General features: G+C 46.5%; 1 protein-coding gene across 2 annotated transcripts in view; it reads left to right on the forward strand.

Annotated features, from left to right (window-relative positions):
• Positions 1-22555, forward strand: part of PLCD1 (phospholipase C delta 1) — a 66667-nt gene that overhangs the window by 40297 nt on the left and 3815 nt on the right. For both annotated transcript variants that reach the window (XM_035129298.2, XM_035129297.2), the window contains exons 3-14: positions 6033-6261; positions 9537-9666; positions 11090-11321; positions 12087-12288; positions 13616-13760; positions 14916-15065; positions 15366-15494; positions 17047-17191; positions 18543-18659; positions 19162-19340; positions 19487-19619; positions 21560-21709. In XM_035129298.2, coding sequence (XP_034985189.1) covers positions 6033-6261; positions 9537-9666; positions 11090-11321; positions 12087-12288; positions 13616-13760; positions 14916-15065; positions 15366-15494; positions 17047-17191; positions 18543-18659; positions 19162-19340; positions 19487-19619; positions 21560-21709 — 1941 coding nt within the window. The remainder of the gene's footprint in view (positions 1-6032; positions 6262-9536; positions 9667-11089; positions 11322-12086; positions 12289-13615; positions 13761-14915; positions 15066-15365; positions 15495-17046; positions 17192-18542; positions 18660-19161; positions 19341-19486; positions 19620-21559; positions 21710-22555) is intronic.

Below are 22555 nucleotides of genomic sequence, written 5' to 3' on the forward strand. Positions count from 1 at the left end.
TAAGCTGGGTGTTGATTGAACTTTGGCCCAAAACTTTGTGAAAACCTTTGAGCAGGCTGCTTGCTTGTTCCTGCGGGGAAATAGTTTTCTGCTTGGGAAGTCTGCAGAGTGCAAAGTGGCCCTTGCTTCCAGAAGTGAATGTGTCTGGGAGAGCAGCCACCAGCCATTCTTCGCTCAGCGCTTGACAACCCTGTTTCCCGGAAAACCAAATGGAAGCACATTATGCCAAGCTCAAGTGATCTTTGAATGCAGGACCCGTCTGCCTGCTGAGCTTTCTGATCGCTGGCATTTATCAATGCCACTCAGTCCTGCTTAGCAAAGTCTTTCTCTGTTTCAAATGCCACCCTGCCATGACAATGTCTGTTGGCTGTTTCTACTGCCAGATCAAATTCAGAGGGGGGGGGGAGAAACTCAATAGCTGGAGCAAGAACAGAAATATCATTGACAGGAGGGAGCGAGCAGTAAATCATACTGTGCAAGGTAGAGTTAACTCTTCATTAGCAAGAACAGGATCTGCACAGACTTGGTGGAGTGTCGGGCCCAGTGAGCACAGGAACTCATCCTTGGTAGGTCTTGCCCCATGCTCAGTTGCCGAGACTAAAGGTCCTCGCCTCCCCACTGCCGGCTATGTCTCTTCCTCTCCCCAAGCAATCTGATCTGACACTGTGCCTATGTGCCTGTCTTTGCTGTTCCCGCATCATGCCTCTTCTGGTTCTGGGAGAAAGTAAGAGTACCACTGTATTCTGCTCTGGTCAGACCTCACCTGGAGTACTGTGTCCAGTTCTGGGCACCACAGTTCAAGAAGGATACTGACAAGCTGGAACGTGTCCAGAAGAGGGCAACCAAAAGGGTCAAAGGCCTGGAAACGATGCCTTATGAGGAACGGCTTAGGGAGCTGGGTATGTTTAGCCTGGAGAAGAGAAGGTTAAGGGGTGATATGATAGCCATGTTCAAATATATAAAAGGATGCCATATAGAGGAGGGTGAAAGGTTGTTCTCTGCTGCTCCAGAGAAGCGGACATGGAGCAATGGATTCAAACTACAAGAAAGAAGATTCCACCTAAACATTAGGAAGAACTTCCTGACAGTAAGAGCTGTTCGACAGTGGAATTTGCTGCCAAGAAGTGTGGTGGAGTCTCCTTCTTTGGAGGTCTTTAATCAGAGGCTTGACAGGCATATGTCAAGAATGCTTTGATGGTGTTTCCTGCATGGCAGGGGGGGTTGGACTGGATGGCCCTTGTGGTCTCCTCCAACTCTATGATTCTATGATTCTAGTTGGCTCCACCTAGCGTAGGCTCTGGCTCCACCCAGCATCCACTCTGGCTCCACCCACCAGAGTAAGTCCCACCCCCTATGAGTCCCAGGTTGACAGGCCTGTGAATCAGAAGGTCACTAGATCTCCCCGTTGTTCCCTGTAAAGTGGGGCAGGTGTGTCCGAGTGTGGTTTAAACCACAAAAGGGGCAAATAGGTGGTTTAACATGGAACCCATCTTCCCAGGGAACTCTGGGAATTGTAGCTCTGTGAGGGGAACAGCCTTTGGCACCCTTTCGTTCTCCAAACCTTTATTAGGCATTATTACAGATTCTCAAACAGAATGCGTTCTGGGAGTCTGTTCAACTTCCGAAACTGTTCAAAAACCAAGACGCGGCTTCCGATTGGCTGCAGGACACTCAATCGGAAGCCGCGGAAGCCGCGCTGGACGTTCAGCTTCCCAAAATCGTTCAAAAACCAGAACACTCACTTCTGGTTTTTAATTGTTTGGGAGCCGAAACATATGAGTTCCAGGGCTTTTGACAACCGAGTACGACTGTACAGATAATAGGCCATCTTAAAACATCCCTATACAAATAAATAAATAAATAAATAAATAAATAAATAAATAAATAAATAAAATATATACAAAGAAGCAGCCATATAACATATATAGTAACAGAAATTTTCTTTGGTGTGTCTTCCCATTTGCCACTCTAAGCAATACTATTGACAGAAACTCAGCCACCTTTGCAGCTACCTCCGGGTTAATATCAGACAGGTAGAATTTGATACTTTCTTTGTACCGTGATGTTAAGAATTTGATACTTTCTTTGTACCGTGATGTTAGACTGCCCCCCAAAATGGGATAACACGTGTTTACGTGGTGGACAGAAGAAAAGAATATGTTCTACAGTGTCTGGCACATTCAAATAACACCCGCAATGTTTATCATTTCTAGGGATGTTTAAATATCTGCCCTTAACAAAAGCTGAGGAGAAAATGTTCAGTTGGGCTAACATAAATTCCCTGCGTTGGGCTGGAATTGTTAACTTTGAGATATAAGCGATCCTGTTATTGGTTATATTTAAACCACAGAACTTGGGGGAGCAGATTTTATTTACAGCTGACTCAGTGTTTTGTTTTTCAATATCCCTTAATCTAATTTGGATATTGCGACAAATATATTGCTTACTGTTGTTGTTGTTTAGTCGTTTAGTCGTGTCCGACTCTTCGTGACCCCATGGATCATAGCACGCCAGGCACTCCTGTCTTCCACTGCCCCCCGCAGTTTGGTCAAACTCATGTTCGTAGCTTCGAGAACACTGTCCAACCATCTTGTCCTCTGTCGTCCCCTTCTCCTAGTGCCCTCAGTCTTTCCCAACATCAGGGTCTTTTCCAAGGATTCTTCTCTTCTCACGAGGTGGCCAAAGTATTGGAGCCTCAGCTTCAGGATCTGTCCTTCCAGGGAGCACTCAGGGCTGATTTCCTTAAGAATGGATAGGTTTGATCTTCTTGCAGTCCATGGGACTCTCAAGAGTCTCCTCCAGCACCATAATTCAAAAGCATCAATTCTTCGGCGATCAGCCTTCTTTATGGTCCAGCTCTCACTTCCATACATCACTACTGGGAAAACCATAGCTTTAACTATACGGACCTTTGTCGGCAAGGTGATGTCTCTGCTTTTTAAGATGCTGTCTAGGTTTGTCATTGCTTTTCTCCCAGGAAGCAAGCGTCTTTTAATTTCGTGACTGCTGTCACCATCTGCAGTGATCAAGGAGCCCAAGAAAGTAAAATCTCTCACTGCCTCCATTTCTTCCCCTTCTATTTGCCAGGAGGTGATGGGACCAGTGGCCATATTGCTTACTAGAATTATACAATAACTAGCTGGCCCTGCACGCATTGCTGTGTGTTAGTCTGTGAAATGGAGGGTAATAGCCCCCCTTCAGATACCCCTGAGCCTCAGAGTCCCCCTGAGTCGAGGCGAGACACTGTGGAGAGGGAAGGTTTCATCCCTGTGTCTCTCCCCCCCCCCGTTCTGACCCATTACTTATCCCTGCCCTCTATTCGCCCCCCCCCTTACCTCCACTTGGCCTAGTCTGGAAAGCGGCCTAGTCTGCAAAGCCGAGGTGAGATATTGTGGACAGGGCAGGTTTCATCCCTGTGTCTCTCCCCCCCCCCGTTCTGACCCATTACGTATCCCTGCCCTCTATTGCCCCCCCTACCTCCACTTGGCCTAGTCTGGAAAGCGGCCTAGTCTGTCTGATAATGGCCGCCTGTGTGGTTTTAAGTTGCTTGGTTGATGATGTCATTTGGTTTGTGGGTGTGGCTTAGATTTCTCAGGAAGGGAGGGGGTGCATAGCTGCCAAGTTTTCCCTTTTCTCACGAGGAAGCCTATTCAACATAAGGGAATTTCCCTTAAAAAAAGGGATAACTTGGCAGCTATGAGGGGGTGTACTGTGGGAGGAATTCCACTTGAGGGCGCTGTTTGACTTGGTGGAAAAGTGGGTCAAATCCTGCCAAGGTGTGTGATTTGAGGTTTTTCATGTCCCCTACAACCCTCGGGGAGTGGCCTGGATCGCTGTGTCAAAATTTCAGGACGATCAGTCAAGCGGTTACGGAGAACATAGCGGCCGTCAATTTCAAGATTTTTACATTTTTATATATATAGATTCCAAGTCAATACCAATAGATCTGATTTTGCTTTGTTTGAGTTGGAGCCTGTGTCTGGATTTATAGGAGTCCTTAAGTAAATTCAGAAAGCAGGCTCAAAGGTTGGGAACGGAAATGGCAGCGCAGTCAGTATTTTATATTGCTAGTCCACACCCAATATTCCATCATGTGCACACATTGTCTCATACTTGATTTAATTTGGGAGCCCGAGGATTTGTCTCAAGAAACTTGAGTGTATCTTATCTTTGTTGTTTAGTCGTTTAGTCGTGTCCGACTCTTCGTGACCCCATGGACCATAGCACGCCAGGCACTCCTATTTATATGCCTGTTGTCTTTGTCCATGGAGTTTTCTTGGCAGGGATACTGGAGTGGCTTGCCAGTTCCTTCTCCAGGTGGATCACGTTTAGTCAAAACTCTCCACTATGACCTGTCCATCTTGGGTGGCCCTGCATGGCATAGCTCATAGCTTCTCTGAGTTATTCAAGCCCCTTCGCCACGACAAGGCATTGATCCATGAAGGGGGTATCTTATCTACATCCCTATTAATATGCTTGCATCCATGTTGGGATCCCAAAAAGTAGCTAGGACGACACTTTAGCTTGAAAAATCTGAGTGGCAGCTGGTATAAATTGATGACCTTTCTGAAAATAAAAGCGAGCTCCTATAAAACTTTGCCTGTTTTATAGCACTTGCGCGATGGTTTGCCCAACCTGAGTTGCTCTGGAATAAAATTCCGAGATATCTGCGCATCTTTACTTGCTGGGTTTCTTGTCCCCTTACTTTCCATTTCTCTAGTTTCCAGGATTTAGAGAAGACCAGATTTTTTGTCTTCTCATAATTTATAGAGAGTAAGAAACCAAGGAGAGTAAAAGATAATTCAAACCGATCCTTCTCAGTGATAATAAGGTCACATCATCCACATACAGTAAAAGTATGGACGGGTTTTGGTTGATTTTGGGGGCATGCGATTCTAATTTTTTTGATGTGCTCTGGAAGATCTGATCCAAAATAAATTAGAGAGAAAAGGGGCAAGAAACCTTCAGCACTCTTCGCAAACTACGGTTCCCAGGATGCTTTGGGAGAAGCTAAGTGGTGTGATACTGCTTTAAATGTAGAGGCTGGATATGGCCTCAGAAAGGTCCAATGAGTATTTTCCCTTTGTCCTTATATGCCGGCCTTTCCCAACTTGATGCCCTTCATATGATTCGGACTACAACTCCCACCAGGCTGGCTCTGATGGGAGTTGTAGTCCAAAATATCTGAAGGGCACCAGGTTGGGAAAGGCTGACCGGGGTGTTCGAATGAAACCAGCCCCTTTTCAATCCAAGTGAGGTTTCCCCTCACTGAATCTTTTCACACAGAAGGATGACTGATAAGGGTCTCCCTTTAGGCTTTACAAGCTGCCTGTGGAGAAAAGACACTTTGCGGTTTCTATCTCATCTCAGCTGCCCACATATATCTTAGGAGTCATTGTAGGCCTGTGGTTTAGTGAGATAATGTGCTGTAGTCTTATCTCCCTCGCTGCAGCCAGCTGTTACAAATCGTGCTGTGATTTTTTTGGGGGGGGGGCATTGTTACTTTGGTCTCCGCTAACAAAAACTTCACATGTCTCGCTTAACCGTGGGATTCACTGCTGAGAGTTGTGGTGATAAAAGAAAGCACTTCTTTGGGCAGCGCACAATTAAATTCTGGAGCTGGCTCCCTCAGGACTGGAGGCAGTGAGGAACACCAATTTGGAAGTCTTTAAAAAGAGGATTGGGGAGGCAGGTGGCGCTGTGGTCTAAACCACTGAGCCTAGGGCTTGCCGATCGGAAGGTCGCCGGCTCGAATCCCTGCGACGGGGTGAGCTCCTGTTGTTCGGTCCCAGCTCCTGCCCACCTAGCAGTTTGAAAGCATGTCAAGTGCAAGTAGATAAATAGCTACCACTGTGGCGGGAAGGTAAAAAGCTTGAACCTTTTTAAGAAGCAGGTACTCTGGTTAAGAAGCTGTGAGAAAAGAGCAAATCAGAGCACTGAAAATGTTGCTTGGTTCCTCTGCAAAATGCAGATAAGGCTGGGCTCATAGCTAACTCTTGATAATAAAAAACCCGACCTGTTTGTTCCTGCAGTTTCCATCGAGGATATCCAAGACGTCAGGGCAGGCCACAGGACGGAAGGGATGGAAAGATACTGCAAGGATGTACCCGAGCATCGCTGCTTTTCCATCATCTTCAAAGACCACAGGAAGAATCTGGACCTCATAGCTGGCTCTGAAGCTGATGCCAATCACTGGGTGGCAGGCCTGGCCAAGATCATCACAAAGAGCAACTCCATGAGCCAGCGGCAGAAATTACAACAGTATCCTTTTGTTTCGTTCCAGAATTATTATCACTGTTATGCATTTGTTTATTGCATTTATATCCAACTGTAACCTGAGAGCCTCATTCCCTTCAAGGTAACCTTTTTGGGGGAGGACGACACACCTGGTGGTGGTGGGTGGGGCCAGGAACAAAATGGGCGGAGCGTCAAATGCAAATGTTCCCTTTGTACAGAAGACTAGTTTCTACACAGAGTCACACAACCCTCTGTGTTTTCAGAGTCCAAGGAGACATTATGGCCAGGCACGAACACTCAAGGAAGGTGTGAGGCAGGGCAAGTAGGGGGTATGGCCTGAGGAGAGTAGTAATAATAATAATAATAATAATAATAATAATAATTTTATTACTTATACCCCACCCATCTGGCTGGGTTTCCCCAGGCACTCTGGGTGGCTCTCAACAGAATATTGAAAACACGATAAAACATCAAACATTAAAAACCTTCTGATACAGGGCTGCCTTCAGATGTCTTCTAAAAGTCAGGTAGTTGTTAATTTCCTTGACATCTGATGATGGGAGGGTGTTCCACTGGGAGGGCGCCACTACCGAGAAGGCCCTCTGCCTGGTTCCCTGTAACTTTGCTTCTCACAGTGAGGGAACCGCCAGAAGGCCCTCGGAGCTGGACCTCAGTGTCCGGGCTGGACAATGAGGGTGGAGATGCTCCTTCAGGTGTACTGAAGGCCAGACAGAGATATTCCGAGGGCCGCCCCTGGGCCTGAGGTTCCCCACTCCTCTTCTAAAGTGACAGGCTCCACCAGTGGGTTGAGAACCAGCCGTTATGTTTGCTAAATCAGTGCCCCAAAGGACGACATTGGTGCCTGGAGAAAAACCTTTCTTAACGGAGTGAAAATGTGTCCCTGTTTGGGTAATTAAGCAGAGGAGAAAGACACAGCCCATTTGAAGGGGATAATTACCAGCATGCAGCGATCATGCCTTCTGATCTGGGCCGTTTTCTTGGAAAAACCCAGCTTCTCAAAGACAAGCATGAGTTTGACGCTGCTTTTGAGGTTAAAACTTGGACTTCTAAATTTAGATATTCGTCGGCCAGGGGTTTGATCCAGTTCAAACATTTTGAAAGCCAACTGCCTTTTTGAGCCGAGGTTTGGCTGAGGTCAACTCCCGCTGACTGTTCAGCACTAGTCAGAGGTTTTCCTTGAAGCTGCAATTACCTGTATTATAATTAGCTGGGCTTTTAAATATTTGGGTACGCTTGGGGCAAGATTAGTAGTCCGTTTGAAATGTGCTGCAAGCACTAATTCACAACACTTCTCTCTCTCTCTCTCTCTCTCTCTCTCTCTCTCTCTCTCTCTCTCTCTCTCTCTCTCTCTCTCTCTCTCTGTGTGTGTGTGTGTGTGTGTGTGTGTGTGTACGTCTGAGTGCGTGTCATTCCAACCTTTAAATGACTTCCTCCAGTGCATTTAGGATGTTGAATTGTGCTTTGCAAACGTGTCATATGCACCATTAATATAAATCAGGGATGGGGAACCCTTTACAGACCAAGGGCCACATTCCCTTCTGGAGGCCACATTATATTGGTGAGCAGGACCAGAGACAAAAAAAAGGAGCAGAGTACAGCGCTACCTTGATTCAAAAACAGTCCTGTTTACAAACAATTTAGTTTATGAACTCCGCAAAACCGGAAGTAGTGTCCCGGTTTGCAAACTTTACCTCAGTCTAAGAACGGAATCCGAACGGTGGAAAGGCACTGGCGGCGGGAGGCCTCATTAGGGAAAGTTCACCTCGGTTTAAGAATGGTTTTGGTTTAAGAACGGACTTCCGGAACGGATTAAGTTCATAAACTGAGGTACTACTGTAATAGATGAAAATTTTAACTTGTACTGTAAACCAGTTTCTACACACACACATCTCAGAATACATCCATGCTGGTTGTTTTTACCTCTCAAAAGTGCTTGTGAATCTCAGCCTTGTTTTGAATTATTATATACTGCCTTGAAGGATACAGATTGGGCCTAGCTGGTTTACAGGTAAAACAGAAACACTACAGTAAACTGATCACAATCAGATGGTGTAAGAACAGCTGCTCATTAGGATCCTTCTCCCAGGACAGTTGGTGTCAGTTGGCTCTGTGGGGCTATGGAGGGGGTGCTTCATTTTGACCTGGTTGTGAGGCCATCTTTGTCTCCTTGCTTCCCTCAGTCTCCTGCGCCTGCCCACAGGGCAGTCAGTGACCGATGGCCCTGTGCAGGGCCAGCCCGAGACATTTTGGCACCTGAGGCGAACCACAAAATGGCGCCCTCTTCCCACCAGGGAAGAAGAAGAGATGGGTGAAAATCGACACCAGGGACAAAGCGAGAGTAACAATCTATATCGGGACCAAAATCAACTCAACCTTACCAGACGGTTGAAGCATAGCTGCCAAGTCTCCCGTATTCCCCGGGAAACCCCAATTTTTCTAGCTGTTCCCAGCTGAAAAAACGGATTCTTTTTGTTTTCCCCCTGTTTATTCTGGCGCGGCGGCCATTTTGGAACTGGGTGGAGCATGCTCAGAAGCGACTTTTGATGCAGCTCTGCCCAGTTCCAAAATGGCTGCAGTGCAACTTCTGGCGCGGCGGCCATTTTGGAACTGGGCAAAGCAGCATCAAAAGTCGCTTCTGAGCATGCTCCGCCCGGTTCCAAAATGGCGGCAGCGCTACTTCCGGTCCGTCCCTTATTTCACCCACAGGAACTTGGCAGGTATGGGTTGAAGTGGGGATCATAGTTCGTCATGGGGCGGGGAAGAGGGGCCTGCTCTGAATCTCGACAGGTGGGTGCAGACCCCAGGGGACAACTAATACCATTTCCTCCCTAGGGGTGGGAGGAAACCAGCAGCGTTCCCTATTTGCTGAGAGGTAGAGGTGGCATGGGGGCAGACTGCCAAGCAGATGGTGGATCCTGTCTCCAAGGAGGGCGCCACCGGAGGGCTCCTGTTGCCACCGCAGGAGCAGGTGATGCTCTCATTGGAGACTGGATCTGCTGCCTCTGTGGATCTGCCACCTGAGGCAGTTGCTTCACCTTTTCTTATGAGAGGGCCGGCAAAGCATCAATGTTGCCTCGGTGCCACTTCAGAGATCCATATCCTACCCAAAGTGACCAAGGGTGGAGTCTGACGCACAGCCTGGCTAGAGGCCGAGATAAACCTATTTTGAAATCGGAGCCACCTGCTTTCACACACATTCGCCCCCAAAAAGCTTAGGAAGTAATATTGGGACGGGAGGTTATTTTTGGATGTAGGCCCCTTAACAAGTGACTGAACAGCTGGATACACGCCTGCTTGCGGAAGGCAGATAAGAACAAAGACAACAAGATGAGCTTTAAAGAGCTCAAGAACTTTATGAAAGAAGTCAACATACAAGTTGATGACAACTATGCCCGGAATATCTTTGAGGTAAGGAGAATTTAATTCGCTCACTTGCAAGCGTATTTTGTTATGAGGCAGCGATGTTTCATGAAATGGTAGGGACCCAATCCTATGGACATTCTCTGGAAGGAAGGCTGATGGGATCCAGTGGGACCTCCTCTTGAGTAAAACATATGGAAAGGGTAGGATTTGCACTCATTAGACCTGTGTGTGTGTGTATTCCTGACTCTCAGAATTTTGTAGGAGGGATTCAGCTGAATATTGGAAATTTTGGTTTGCATAATTAAAGTGGATTAATGCATAATTAAAGTGGATTAAAGCACACCGAATAGCAATGGAGCAGAAATTCAGTTTGGTTCACGTTTAAAGCCAAACCTGCTGAATTCTTTCTAGAAAAATACACAAACCGAATTGACACAGCTGCCCATCAAAATTCACACTTGTCTGAAATTTGCAATGCAGTTTGCCATAAAATGCATATGGCTAGTGAAAAGGACATACACAAATACAAAAAAGCATGGAAGAAATGTGTACGTTAGGCAAGATTGCATACAAAAATGCAGGCAACCCCCCCCCCCCCAATTTACGTAGGGGTTACATTTTGAGGCACCGCATGTGTCAGTGAAATCACGTATATTTGAAACATCATTGGAGAAGCCTGCGAACACTCAATTCCTCCCCTTTTTGTGACGTTTTTGGGTTACTTCTGGGTTCAACACGATGCATGTGTGTGCGGTCACGCACATATTGAATGCTCATAGGTACTTTAGGATAAAAGTACAGTGGTACCTCGGTTTAAGTACACAATTGGTTCTGGAAGTCTTTACTTAACCTGAAGCGAACTTTTCCATTGAAAGTAATGGAAAGTGGATCAATCCGTTCCAGGCGGTCCACGGAGTACTTAAACTGAAGCGTACTTAACCTGAAGCGAACTTTCCCATTGAAAGTAGTGGAAAGTGGATTAATCCGTTCCAGACGGAGTACTTAAACTGAAAGTACTCAAACCGAAGCGTACTTAAACCAAGGTATGAGTGTATGTTAAAATGCTAATGCAGTTTCAAGAGGACTTAAGAAGAAGCAGCACAAAGTGATGTGGAAATGTGGAAACTGAATTTAAGATTGGGGGGAAAAATGAGAAACTGAGGGAAACCAAAATTGAGAGAATCCCTCTTCTCTACTCCGAAGCCCTCAACATGGCAGCTCCCTTTTCTAGCTCCCAGAATCCACTCTTCGTTCCCCACTTTATTTAGCCATGTCCGATTCAGCCCTAAAATAGAGAGAAAAAGGCATGGCAGGTCGGTGAGACCTGCCAATCATGTACTCCTTGCTAGGCTGCAAAGCTGACCTTTTCCAATGACATGACCCGTATCTGTTTTGCATTGTCTAGCCCTGGTTCAGGTTTCAACCCATAAAGAAGACAGGTTTTTACCTCTTCTCTCTGCGTTCACAGCAATGCGACAAATCCCAGACGGATACTTTGGAAGACGACGAGATCGAGGAATTCTATAGGATACTGACCGAACGGAGCGAGATCGACGAGATCTTCTCTGAGCACTCCAATGGCCAAGCGATGATGTCACTGGAGGATCTGGTGAGGTTCCTTCGAGAAGAACAGCGCGAGGAGGATGCAGGGCCTGAACTGGCCCTCTCTCTGATAGAGAGATACGAACCCAACGGAAGCGGTACGTTAGTTAACCCTTTGGATTTGACAATATTTACACTGAATGCGTGCAGAGGAGGGCGACCAGGACGATGCAGGATCTGGAAACCAAGCCTTATGAGGAATGGTTGAGGGAGTTGGGTATATGTTTAGAGTGGAGAACAGGAGACTGAGAGCTGAGGTGGTAGCCATCTTCAAATATCTGAAGGGCTGTTACATGGCAGGTGGAGCAAGCTTGCTTTCTCCCGCTCCGGAGGGTAAGGTCAGAACCAATGAATTTGAGTTATAAGAAAGGAGATTCTGACTAAACATCAGGAAGAATTTTCTGATGGTATGAGTTGGGCAAACTCAGGGTAGGCAAACTGAGGCCTGGGGGCTGGATCTGGCCCAATCACCTTCTAAATCCGGGCTGCGGATGGTCCAGGAATCAGTGTGTTTTTACATGAGTAGAATGTGTTTAAAATGCATCTCTGGGTTATTTGTGGGGCATAGGAACTCATTCACCCCCCTCCCAAATATAGACCGACAGTTTGCTGACCCCTGCTATAGTCTGTCTGTCTCTCTCTCCACCAGCAATTTCCCCCAGCAACACTATCAAAGCAGCTCACATAAATACAATAAAGGAAAACAATAAGATTTAATTTCTGAAAATCAGAATTAAAACTGAATATTCATATCTCAAAGCTGGCAACAACCCCCCCCCCCAAGCCATGTAGTCACAGCCTGCCCCATTCTCAGTTTTGTCCTTTTCTTCTCCCCTTTGTACTCCCCCCCCTTTTTTTTACAGTCAAGGGACAAAACGTCATGACCAAAGATGGCTTCCAGATGTATTTGCTGTCTTCCCACGGAAATGTATTCAATCAAGCTCACATCCCTGTGTACCAGGACATGACCCAGCCGCTGAGCCACTATTACATATCGTCTTCACACAACACCTACCTCATGGAGGACCAGCTGAGAGGACCCAGCAGCACCGAGGCTTACATCAGGTGCGGCGCATCACCTCCCCTCTTCTGATGGAGGAGCCAAGAAAGTTGTTAGAGGTTCCTGGGAGAGGGGCTTCCATTTTAATTACCCACAGTGCCCCTGGGGCACAGCATCACCCCAAGGCTTTGTGGGAAGTTAAAAACGGCGGCACTCGTCAGACCCTCAGCGTGCCGGGCAAACAATTTGTTTCAGAGCTGTAGTCCAAAAGATCTTGAAGGCTTCAGGTCAGCAAAGGCTGGGGTAAGGGGAGAATTTGTGAGCAGCCTTGGGTCCTAGCCACACAATACATCTGAAGCGGTATCACTTTAAATAGTCATGGCTTCCACCGCAAAGAATCATGGGAACTGTAGTTTGTTAAGGTTTGCTGAGAGTTGTCAGGAGATTCCTATTCCCCTGCCCAGAACTACAATCCCCAGAGTTCCCTGGGAGGAGAGATTGGTTGCTAAACCATTCTGGGAACCGCAGGCCTTGGGAGAGAAACAGCCATCGTTCTGGCCCTTGCTCAGCGGCAAAACATTTGCATTGTGTGGAGAAGTTCCCGGGTACAACCTCAATATCTGCAGACATGTCTGGGAAAGGCTGCCTCCCTGAAACCCTTGAGAGCCGCTGCCAGTCAGTGTCAACAGTATTACACCCTTGTGCAAATTAATTGAAACCAACAATGTAGCTTATTGTACGAAACTCACATATACGTACATTTGTAACGGATACGACCTCCGCTATTGTGACCTCTGCTATTTTTAAGCAGCATTTGAACACGGTTTGGCATGGAGTCTACTAGTTTCGAACAGTCACTGTTGATTTTCAGATCCCTGTACCACACTTGAATCAGCGCCTGAATGAGCTGCTCCATAGTCGTACAATCTACAGCACGGAGGCGACTTTTGCATATAGCCCACAAATTCTCAATTTACGTCCAGGGAATTTCCCTGGCCAATCAAGTACCTGTATTTGCTGCTCTGTCATGAATTTCTTCAACACTTTCGATTTGTGACAGGGGGCTAGGTCCTGCTGCAATATCCCTGTACCGTCAGGATACCTCTTTTCCAGCTCTGGAATAACTCTCTTTCGTAGAACCTCAGTATATTGCGGCGAGCGCATCATTCCTTCTATTGGCTGCAGGCTTCCGACACCATAATGATCAGCTGACTTTTCGTGTTTGTTTTGAGTACAGGATTACGAGTGAGATAGAAAACATGCTTTGTTTCAATTAATTTGCACTAGAGTGTAGCCTTGATAGAGCCAATGGTCTGACTTGGCATAAGGCAAGATTTCTGGGAATCTCGTTTTGAACAACTCCCAACAGACCCTGTGATGTTTCCTTTGCAGAGCCCTGACCAAAGGCTGCCGGTGTGTAGAGCTGGATTGCTGGGACGGGCCGAATTCGGAGCCCGTCATTTACCACGGCTACACGCTCACCTCCAAAATCCTCTTCTGCGATGCCATCAAAGCCATCAAGAACTACGCTTTCAAAGTAAGGGCGGCTCCTCTCCCCCCAGCCAGCACCCTAGCATTAAATTTCTTTATGCCACTTGTACCATTGCAAGACACTTTGAGACATGCCTCGAGCAAGAAATGAAAATAGCAACAATAGGCATTTCAAAAAAAAAAGTCCCAGTTAAAATGCCCGGGTGAATTTTTTTGCTTAAAAAAACAAAAAACCTACATGTCTAAAGTCAAGCAATGCAGGGATCCGATGGACTTCTGTGCTACAATCTGGGACAATTGCTCTTTTTTCTAAGAAACTAACAGAGAGTACACACCCTAAATCAGGCATAGGCAACCTTGGCTCGCCAGATGTTTTGGAACTACAACTCCTATGATCTCTGACCACTGGCCCTGTTAGCTAGGGATCATGGGAGTTGTAGTTCCAAAACATCTGGCGAGCCAAGGTTTCCTATGCCTCCCCTAAATGATGAAACTGATTGTGATCATTTTGCTAAAATATGGCATCCCTTTATTCAAATGGACACCCAGATGTCAGGCACCCACCAACTAAGCATATACCATAGATTAGGGGTCAGCAAACTTTTTCAGCAGGGGACTGATCCACTATCCGTTTGACCTGGTGGGGGGCAGACTATATATTTTTTTTGGGGGGGGGGAAATGAACGAATTCCTATGCCCCACAAATAACCCAGAGATGCATTTTAAACTAAAGGGCACACATTCTACTCATGTAAAAACACCAGGCAGGCCCCACAAATAACCCAGAGATGCATTTTAAATAAAAACACACATTCTACTCGTGTAGAAACACGCTGATTCCCGGACCGTCCGCAGGCCGGATTGAGAAGGCGATTAGGCCGGATCCGGCCCCCGTGCCTTAGTTTGCCTACCCATGCTGTAGATGTATGAAGACCTCTGTTGCATTAGACTTGTGTTCTGGGGGAGGGGGAAGACCAAGTGTTTGGATAAAGTTTCTTGAAAATTAATAACATTTAAATTAATTTTTTTAAAAAAGAAGGCCCTGCTCTGAGGGCCGCTTGATTTTACTTCCCCAAAAGCAAGCACCCAGCATAGCAGGACCTTTCTTGAAGAGCTCAAGGACTGGATTCACTCGGACAGGAGGAAAACAGCAGTTATTCATGTATTAATGTCACTGTTCTCTCCCCCTCCCCCCCGGCAGACCTCTCCTTATCCTGTCATCATATCCCTGGAGAACCACTGTAGTCTTGAGCAGCAGAAAACGATAGCATACCACATGCACAACATCTTGGAAGACATGCTGCTGGTGGTGCCAGTCGACTCAGATGCGTCCGAGCTCCCTTCGCCGGAGGTGAGTTTAGCTGCATTTTATCATCAGCACGTAAAACGCCACAGCTGCCATCTTGGTTGACAAATTAAGTCAGGGGTGGGGAACCTATGGCCCTCGAGACGTTGTGGGACTTCAACTCCCCTCCGTCCCAGACAGCTTGGTTTGGGATGATAGGAGATGTAGTCCTCCTTCCCTGACCATTGGGCCATGCTTCCTGAGGCTGATGGGAATTGGAGTCCCACAGCGTCTGGAGGGCCAGAGATACTGATCCCGTTCCACCATTTTGCTGCTGTTATATCTCTTTTTTTCTTTTCCCTCTAGCAATTAAAGGGGAAAATTCTCGTGAAAGGGAAGAAGCTGAGCCCAGAGACGGAAGAAGTCTCTGATGAGGATGAAGCAGCTGAAATGGAAGACGAAACTGTGAAGATCGAGGTGGAGACGAAAAGGACGGTGAGCCTCGTGGACCAATGTTAGCAATTCCAGGCCCTGGTTCTGGGTGTTCTTAGCAACCGCTAGCATGGATTTTGGGAACGCCACTCCATTCACTGGGCAGCATTCACAGTCTAAACCATGGAGCCTCTTGGGCTTGCTGATCAGAAGGTTGGCGGTTCGAATCCCTGCAACAGGGGTGAGCTTCCGTTGCTCTGTCCCAGCTTCTGCCAATCTGCAGTTCGAAAGCACACCAGTGCAAGTAGATAAATAGGTACCACTGTGACGGGAAGGTAAACAGCATTTCTGTGCACTGTGGCACTCGTCACAGTGTTCCACTGTGCCTGAAGCGGTTTAGTCCTGCTGGCCACAGGACCCGGAAAGCTGTCTGTGGACAAACGCCGGCTCCCTTGGCCTGAAAGCAAGATGAGCGCCGCATCCCCATAGTCGCCTTTGACTGGACTTAACTGTCCCAGGGTCCTTTACCTTTTACCTTTTTTACCTTATGCCTGGGGAAGTGTGCAAAGGATTACAGGTCAAGGTGGCAATCACCAGGCACCCTTACCAGGAAGTAAGGTCCACTGAACTCACTGGGACTTACTTCTGAGTAAACATATTTAGGATCCAAATCCAATAATCTGTGTGTCACAGTTGACACTTTTGGGCTTTCCTTTCTGCGTTCTTCATTTGCCACAGACGTGCATAAAAACTTGTGAAGATAGGTCCTGGTGGATCAGGCCCAAGGCCTGTCTAGTCCAGCATCCTGTTCTCACAGTGGCCGACCATACTGCCTCTGAGAATGGAGGAAGCCATACCATGGCATGCTGTCAAAGCTGAGGCAAGCTAGGAGACATTGGAAGAAACCAGTAGTCGGCACTGAAGAACAAGTTGGGAGTCAAGGAGCAAGGCAGACGTCATGACCCAAGAACAACCAATGAAGTGGCCCTGGTTACTTAAGCAAGGCTCAGCTGGGACAGGAAGTCCTCTTATACTGCTTCCTGTTTATGAGGAGCCAATGGCCAGCCAAGGGTTTGAGGGTGTTCCATGGAGAAGGTGATAGGTGAAGGGACCATGTGGGGCGCTGGCTGGTCTTCTTGGATCTCATTCTTTTCTTGTTGGCATTATATATGTGCCTTGGGACACACCCAGGACTCTCATGTGGATGTATATTGAAGAGAAAGGAATGAACAGTGGTAGGCCGTCTGTCTTTCAAGGAAGATGATTTGCCATTGCTGTTGTTCTCATGGAGGAACCCTTGAGAAAACATCCAGGCAACCCCAGCGTTCCCTGAAACATAATTTGAAAACCGCTGCGCTGCACCACTCTGAATCGTAGCAAATAAGCTACCTACCTGCTAGTGTGCTGGCCACATTTGGGGTTGTACCCAGTGCTGGTCCTACTCAGAGTAGACCCGTTAGTGTTCATCAATTTAAATTGGTCTACTCTGAGTAAGACGAGCATTGGCCACAACCTATGAGATTTAGAAGCTAGTGGGTTGTTTCACGCCCTGCCTCCCGCCCCTGAAATTATGATGAATTCTCATTTTTCTACCTTGTTCCTTATCCCTTTTTAGAGTGAAAAACTGAAGCTTGCCCAGGAGCTATCTGACACGGTGGTCTACTGCAAAAGCGTCCACTTCCAAGGTTTCAGTAATGCCGATTACAATGAAATGTCATCCTTTAGTGAAAGCAAAGCTTTGAAGCTGGCCCAGGAATCTGGTAAGCAGCCCCCTGCCTGGTCTGATGTGTTCAAAAGAGAGATCCACCGATCGAACATAACCCAAGAACATTTGGGGGTGTGTGACCTGAAGTAAAACACTGCAGTGTGGAGTGCACTGCTATTCACGATTCTATGCCCATTCCCAGGATACTCCATTCCAGCCAGCTAGCCATGCCCACGCCAAGGAAATTCCATTCAAACCCACCCACCCCCTATTTTCTATTTTTTCTCCCCTAATAACCAGTCAGCAGTCCATGGCTATTGATCATGCTCAGTCCTTACTGGGCTGTGTTTTTTTTTTTGGGGGGGGTGTCTCCTTCACTTTTGAACTCCTCCCTATCTTATAAGCTTACTGGGAGGGCATGCCAAACCACTCCTTCCCCCTATTTCTCCTTTCCGGCACCACCCATTCGCAGATATACTGCTGCTGAACCTGGGAGCTCTGTTTGGCCAGCATCGCTAATAATGCTTGGAAGATTTGTTCTGTAAGATCCCGGTGGCCACATTAATGTGTGATAGCCTTAAAAAAAATTTTTTAAATTGAATTTTGCATTTTTATCATGCTAACAACATTTCAATTCATCAAAATCAAAGAAATACATTCCCCCGATTTCCCCCTTCCCTCCCCCAACTTCCTCTTCTGGTTTTTTTTACATATTCACTCCCCCTGCTTGCCTTGTTATATCTTCATATAAATTCTTTATATTAGTTATTATTATCTCTTATCATTTTACCATCACTTTTCTAATTTCTGTACTTATTTTTGTTAATTATAAGTGTTTACTCAAACCCTGCTAGTGAATCCATGTCTTTACTTTGTTTCTGTAAATCAAAATCTTTTGAAAAATTCTCTGTTGTCTTTATCTGTAAGTCTTTCTGTTAGCATATTTCAGCATATTCCATCAGTTTTTGTAGCCATTCCTCTTTGGTTGGTATTTCATCACTTTTCCATCTTTGGGCTAGCATCCTAGCCACAGTCGTAGCATACATCAAAAGTTTATTCTTTTCTCTTGGCAGATCCTGAGCTGAAATCCCTAATAAAAAACCTTCTGCTCTTTTAGCAAATGTTATCATAAACATTTTCTTAATTTCATTATAAATCATATCCCAATAATTTTTAATCATTTTGCAGTTCCACCGCATATGAATAAATGTGCCTTCTTTTTCTTTACATTTCCAACACTTATTGGAGCCTCATGTGTGATAGCCTTAATTATGTGTTGTACGAAGAAGCGTTTTCCGCCCTCACGACCCTAATCTCTCTCTCTGGGTCACCCCAGCTCTCCCAAAGTTCCATTATTATTAGAGGAGGAGAAAGAAATTGTCATTTTTTTTCTGTTCTCATTCCAGGGACCGACTTCATCCATCACAACATCAGGCATCTGAGCAGAATCTACCCTGCGGGATGGAGGACGGATTCGTCTAACTACAACCCTGTTGACATGTGGAATGTGGGGTGCCAGATTGGTAAATGCAGAGGGGAGAGGAAGGAGTAGGCCAACTGGGTTGTTAAAATCATGGCTTATTTAGTTGTGAATAACTGGGGATGAAAGGGGTCGGTGAAGTAATATTATCTCTGTCTTTCTGTCTGCTTGTCTATCACCTGCCCTCCCCTTTAAGGCCTCAGAGTGGTTACAACATTAATACACAATATTAAAATTAGTTCAAAACAAATTACAGTCCTAAAAATGAGGCCGGTCTTAAGGTATATACACCTCAAGTGTCAAAAGCCGGGATAAACAGGTGCATTTTCAACGTCCCCATAAGCTGTACAACAACTTTCTGTGGCGCAATCGAAAGCAAGGACTACATTACTTTTCCAGAACACGACAATGTTCTGTAAATCTGCTTTCGTGCCCCATTCAGTGGGTTAAGGGCTACTAATGATCATACACACCTAATTGAAGCATTGCCTTTGAAAATAATAATTTGCCAATTAATTGTACGTATTTCTCTCTCCCCCCCCCAGTTGCCTTGAATTTTCAGTCCAAGGGAACCGATATGGATGTCTACCAAGGCCGATTCCAGGAAAACGGCTTTTGTGGGTACGTCCTAAAGCCGGAATTTCTGCGGGACGAGCAGTCCAGGTTCAACCCCAAGGCCATCTCCGAAGGGCCGTGGTGCACCCGGAAGAAACTCCAGGTGAAGGTAGGAATTGGAAACGAGGGTTACAAGCATTTCTCTGAAGTCCAAAGTTGGTGTCCCAGTGCTGTACCTTATTGTCCACTGGAAGGCTTCCAAGTCATGATGGGCACTCAAGACCCAAACATTGCCCCCCTCTTTCTTTCATACAGGTCATCACAGGCCAGCAACTGCCCAAGGTGAACAAGAGCCAAAACTCTATTGTGGACCCCAGGGTGATAATCGAGATCCACGGCATCCAGAGGGACAATGAGAAGAAGCAAACCACCGTCATTGACAACAACGGTAAGAGGAGAGGTTTCCTTCTGACGTTTCCTGAGAAATCAAGGAGGAATAGTTTGGAATCTCCTGCTTTAAACTAACCAGTTAATCTGATCGGGTGGCATCTGTGCCTCTCGCTCATAGCAGCCTTCCCTCCCAGCTCTCTCTCAATTACTTCCCTATTTCTCACCCAGTCCTTCTTCAAGCCCACATTTGCTCACAGTTTTGACACAAGTCACTTTCTGCCTCCAAACATCCCTTGCAACATTGTCCTCAAATGTCTCAGCAGCCCCCAGTCAGTAATCACACAGTTCAAAGCTGGAGTTAGCTCTTCATTAGCAAAAACACGATCTCCACAGGCTTGATTGAGTGTCAGGCCTAATAAGCGCAGCCGCTCATTCCTAGTGGTCTTCCTCCATGAAAATCAGTTGCTGAGACTGGAAGTCCTCACCTCCTCAGGGCTTTCCCCAAGCAATAGGAGACCGTGCCTGTGTGAAGCCAACTTCACCTCTGCCCTTTTCATGACTCTTCTGGTTCTGGGAGATCAGGGGAGAGGAGAGCTTGCCACAGTAGGAGGAGGAGACCCCTGTGAGTCTTCACCAGCCGAACTTATCACTGCCTCTTGGACTCCTCCTCTCCTGCTTCAGCTTCTGCCTCTCATTCTGGATTTCTCTCTGCCACAGCCTCTTCCTGCTCACTAAACCCTGTTGCCTCTTCAGTTCCCAACACTTCCTCTTCCCAGTCTTCTCCCTCTGACTGCTCATTGTCGTCCCACCACCACTCCCTGGGCTCTGAGCCTTTTTCCCTTGGGGGTTCCCCAGCTGATTCCTCCCACCATTCCTCTGCATTCAACCAGTCCATGACACCAAGGCGCTTAGAAACCATGAACTTAAAGTCCAGCCCAGTGTTTCTGCTGCATTGTGATTGAAAAAAAGGACCAAGATTTTGGCTGCCATGCCTTCTGGGCTGCTACTCTGACAAACCCCTTGGCTCCTAGCTTGGAGAGGCTCTTTCTTCTTGCTGTAGCTGGGTAAATGGAGATTCAATAGCGGCTTTATTCATTTGTTTCCCAGCGAAGGAAAAAGCTGAACCTGTTCTTCTTTCTCCAAGATGCCTTACAAAAGGGCCTTTCATTGCTTCTTGGAAGGGGAAAGGGGTCCTGAATCCAAAACTACCAATAGCTGGCGAAAGCCTTGGTTGTATATTCTCCCAACTTTGCACAATGGACTGCATGGCTTTCAGCCCAACTGAAAACCCTTTCAAGTGTGCAGGCATGCATGTGGTACAGTCCTCTCAAAAGGCTATAACACCTTGCAAGACACTGGGGTGAAGGGGTTTGCTGTTTTGGAAACTCCCACTATGGCACAATCTCCTTGGCATGTGGAAAGCTTACACACCAGGGAGAAGAGGAGATAAGTTAGTCATCAAATATCTCAGGGGCTTTCAGGTGAAAGATGAGCAAGCTTGTTTTCTCCTGCTCCGGAGGGTGGAACCCGAACCAATGGCTTCAAGCTACAAGAAAGGAGATTCATGATTGATGGTAAGAGCTGTTCAACAGTGGAACGGACTCCCTCAGAAGGTGGTGGACTCTTCTTCCTTGGAGGTTTTTAAGCAGAGGTTGGATGGCCACCTGTCATGGATGCTTTAGTTGAGATTCCTAGATGTCCCTCAAGCTTGTCCACATCCTTGTGGTGTGCAGAACTGGGCACAAGACTCCCAGTGGGGTCTGACCAAGGCAGAATACTTCTCTTGAACACCACTCTATTGATGTAGCTCAGACGGAGAGAGAAAGAAGGAAAAACGAGTCTCTGAGCATCTTTTTTATCGATCAAGGACGAGGCCAGATTTTCCCATCTTTTACAGAACTAGCCTACCGGAAAGATGTTCAAACTTGTACATCTCTGTGTTGCCTGTGTTTGTCTTTTCTTCCTTCCTCACCTAACACTCTCTCTCCTCCTTGCCAGGCTTTAACCCCAGATGGGATGAAGTGTTTGAGTTTGACATCGACGTCCCGCAGCTCGCTCTGGTTCGTTTCATGGTGGAAGACTTTGACGCGTCGACCAAAAATGACTTTATCGGGCAATTCACAACTCCCTTCACAAGTCTGAAGCAAGGTGAGTCTTCCCATCTTAACTTTCAAAGCAACTCTTCATTTGAAGCTTAGAGTAACAGGGAGTTTCTTCGGCCAGCTAACAACTGGGTTTTGTTTCTTTAAAAAGTTCTCTCTCCCTTTTAAGTGTAATGTCTCTTTCAGTATGGCTGGGAGGTCTTCATTAACTACGAACCCCAAAATTTTGCATCCGCTCCAAACCGGTGCCAAAGTTTTGCAGTCATTTTGCAGTGAAAACTTTGGCACCGGTTTGGAGTGAATCAATGTTGGATTTTTGGGTGTGGACCCCGCTTTGATGTATCAATTACTCAGTTTGGGGGGGTCGTGCTGCAAAATGTGGGTTTTTTTGCTGCAAAATGACTGCAAAACTTTGACACAGGTTTGGAGGGATTCCCAAATTTTGGGGTTAATAAGCTCGCTTGTGGGCTGAAATGCAAGGGATAGGGCCGTAATACCAACACTAGTCCTACTCAGAGTAGACCCAATGAAGTTAATTAACATGGCTAACTTGGGTTCGTTAATTTCAAGGGGTCTGCAACAACAGATGAACCACACAGTTTAGGAACCTCCCAGGTGTCTTATAGGAGCACATCGCCCTCTACTGCCCAGATCAGGCAGCGCTTCCCAAATTCCTGATTATCCAAACCTCACTTCTTTTCTGAATTTTTATTGGTGACACGTATAAGAGGAAGAGTTGGCCGCCTTCAGAGAAGCCAGCTTATAGCACACTTTCTCTTAATATATGCAGATTTGTGGCTGGAGAACTGCATAGCAGAATTCAGGGATGTACAGGTTTCGAAGGCTATCTGTTTTTTTCCAGGTTGTGTTTTGTTTTGGAAAGAGAGAATTA

Source organism: Zootoca vivipara, chromosome 12, assembly GCF_963506605.1.
Source record: "Zootoca vivipara chromosome 12, rZooViv1.1, whole genome shotgun sequence".
Lineage (NCBI taxonomy): Eukaryota > Metazoa > Chordata > Lepidosauria > Squamata > Lacertidae > Zootoca > Zootoca vivipara.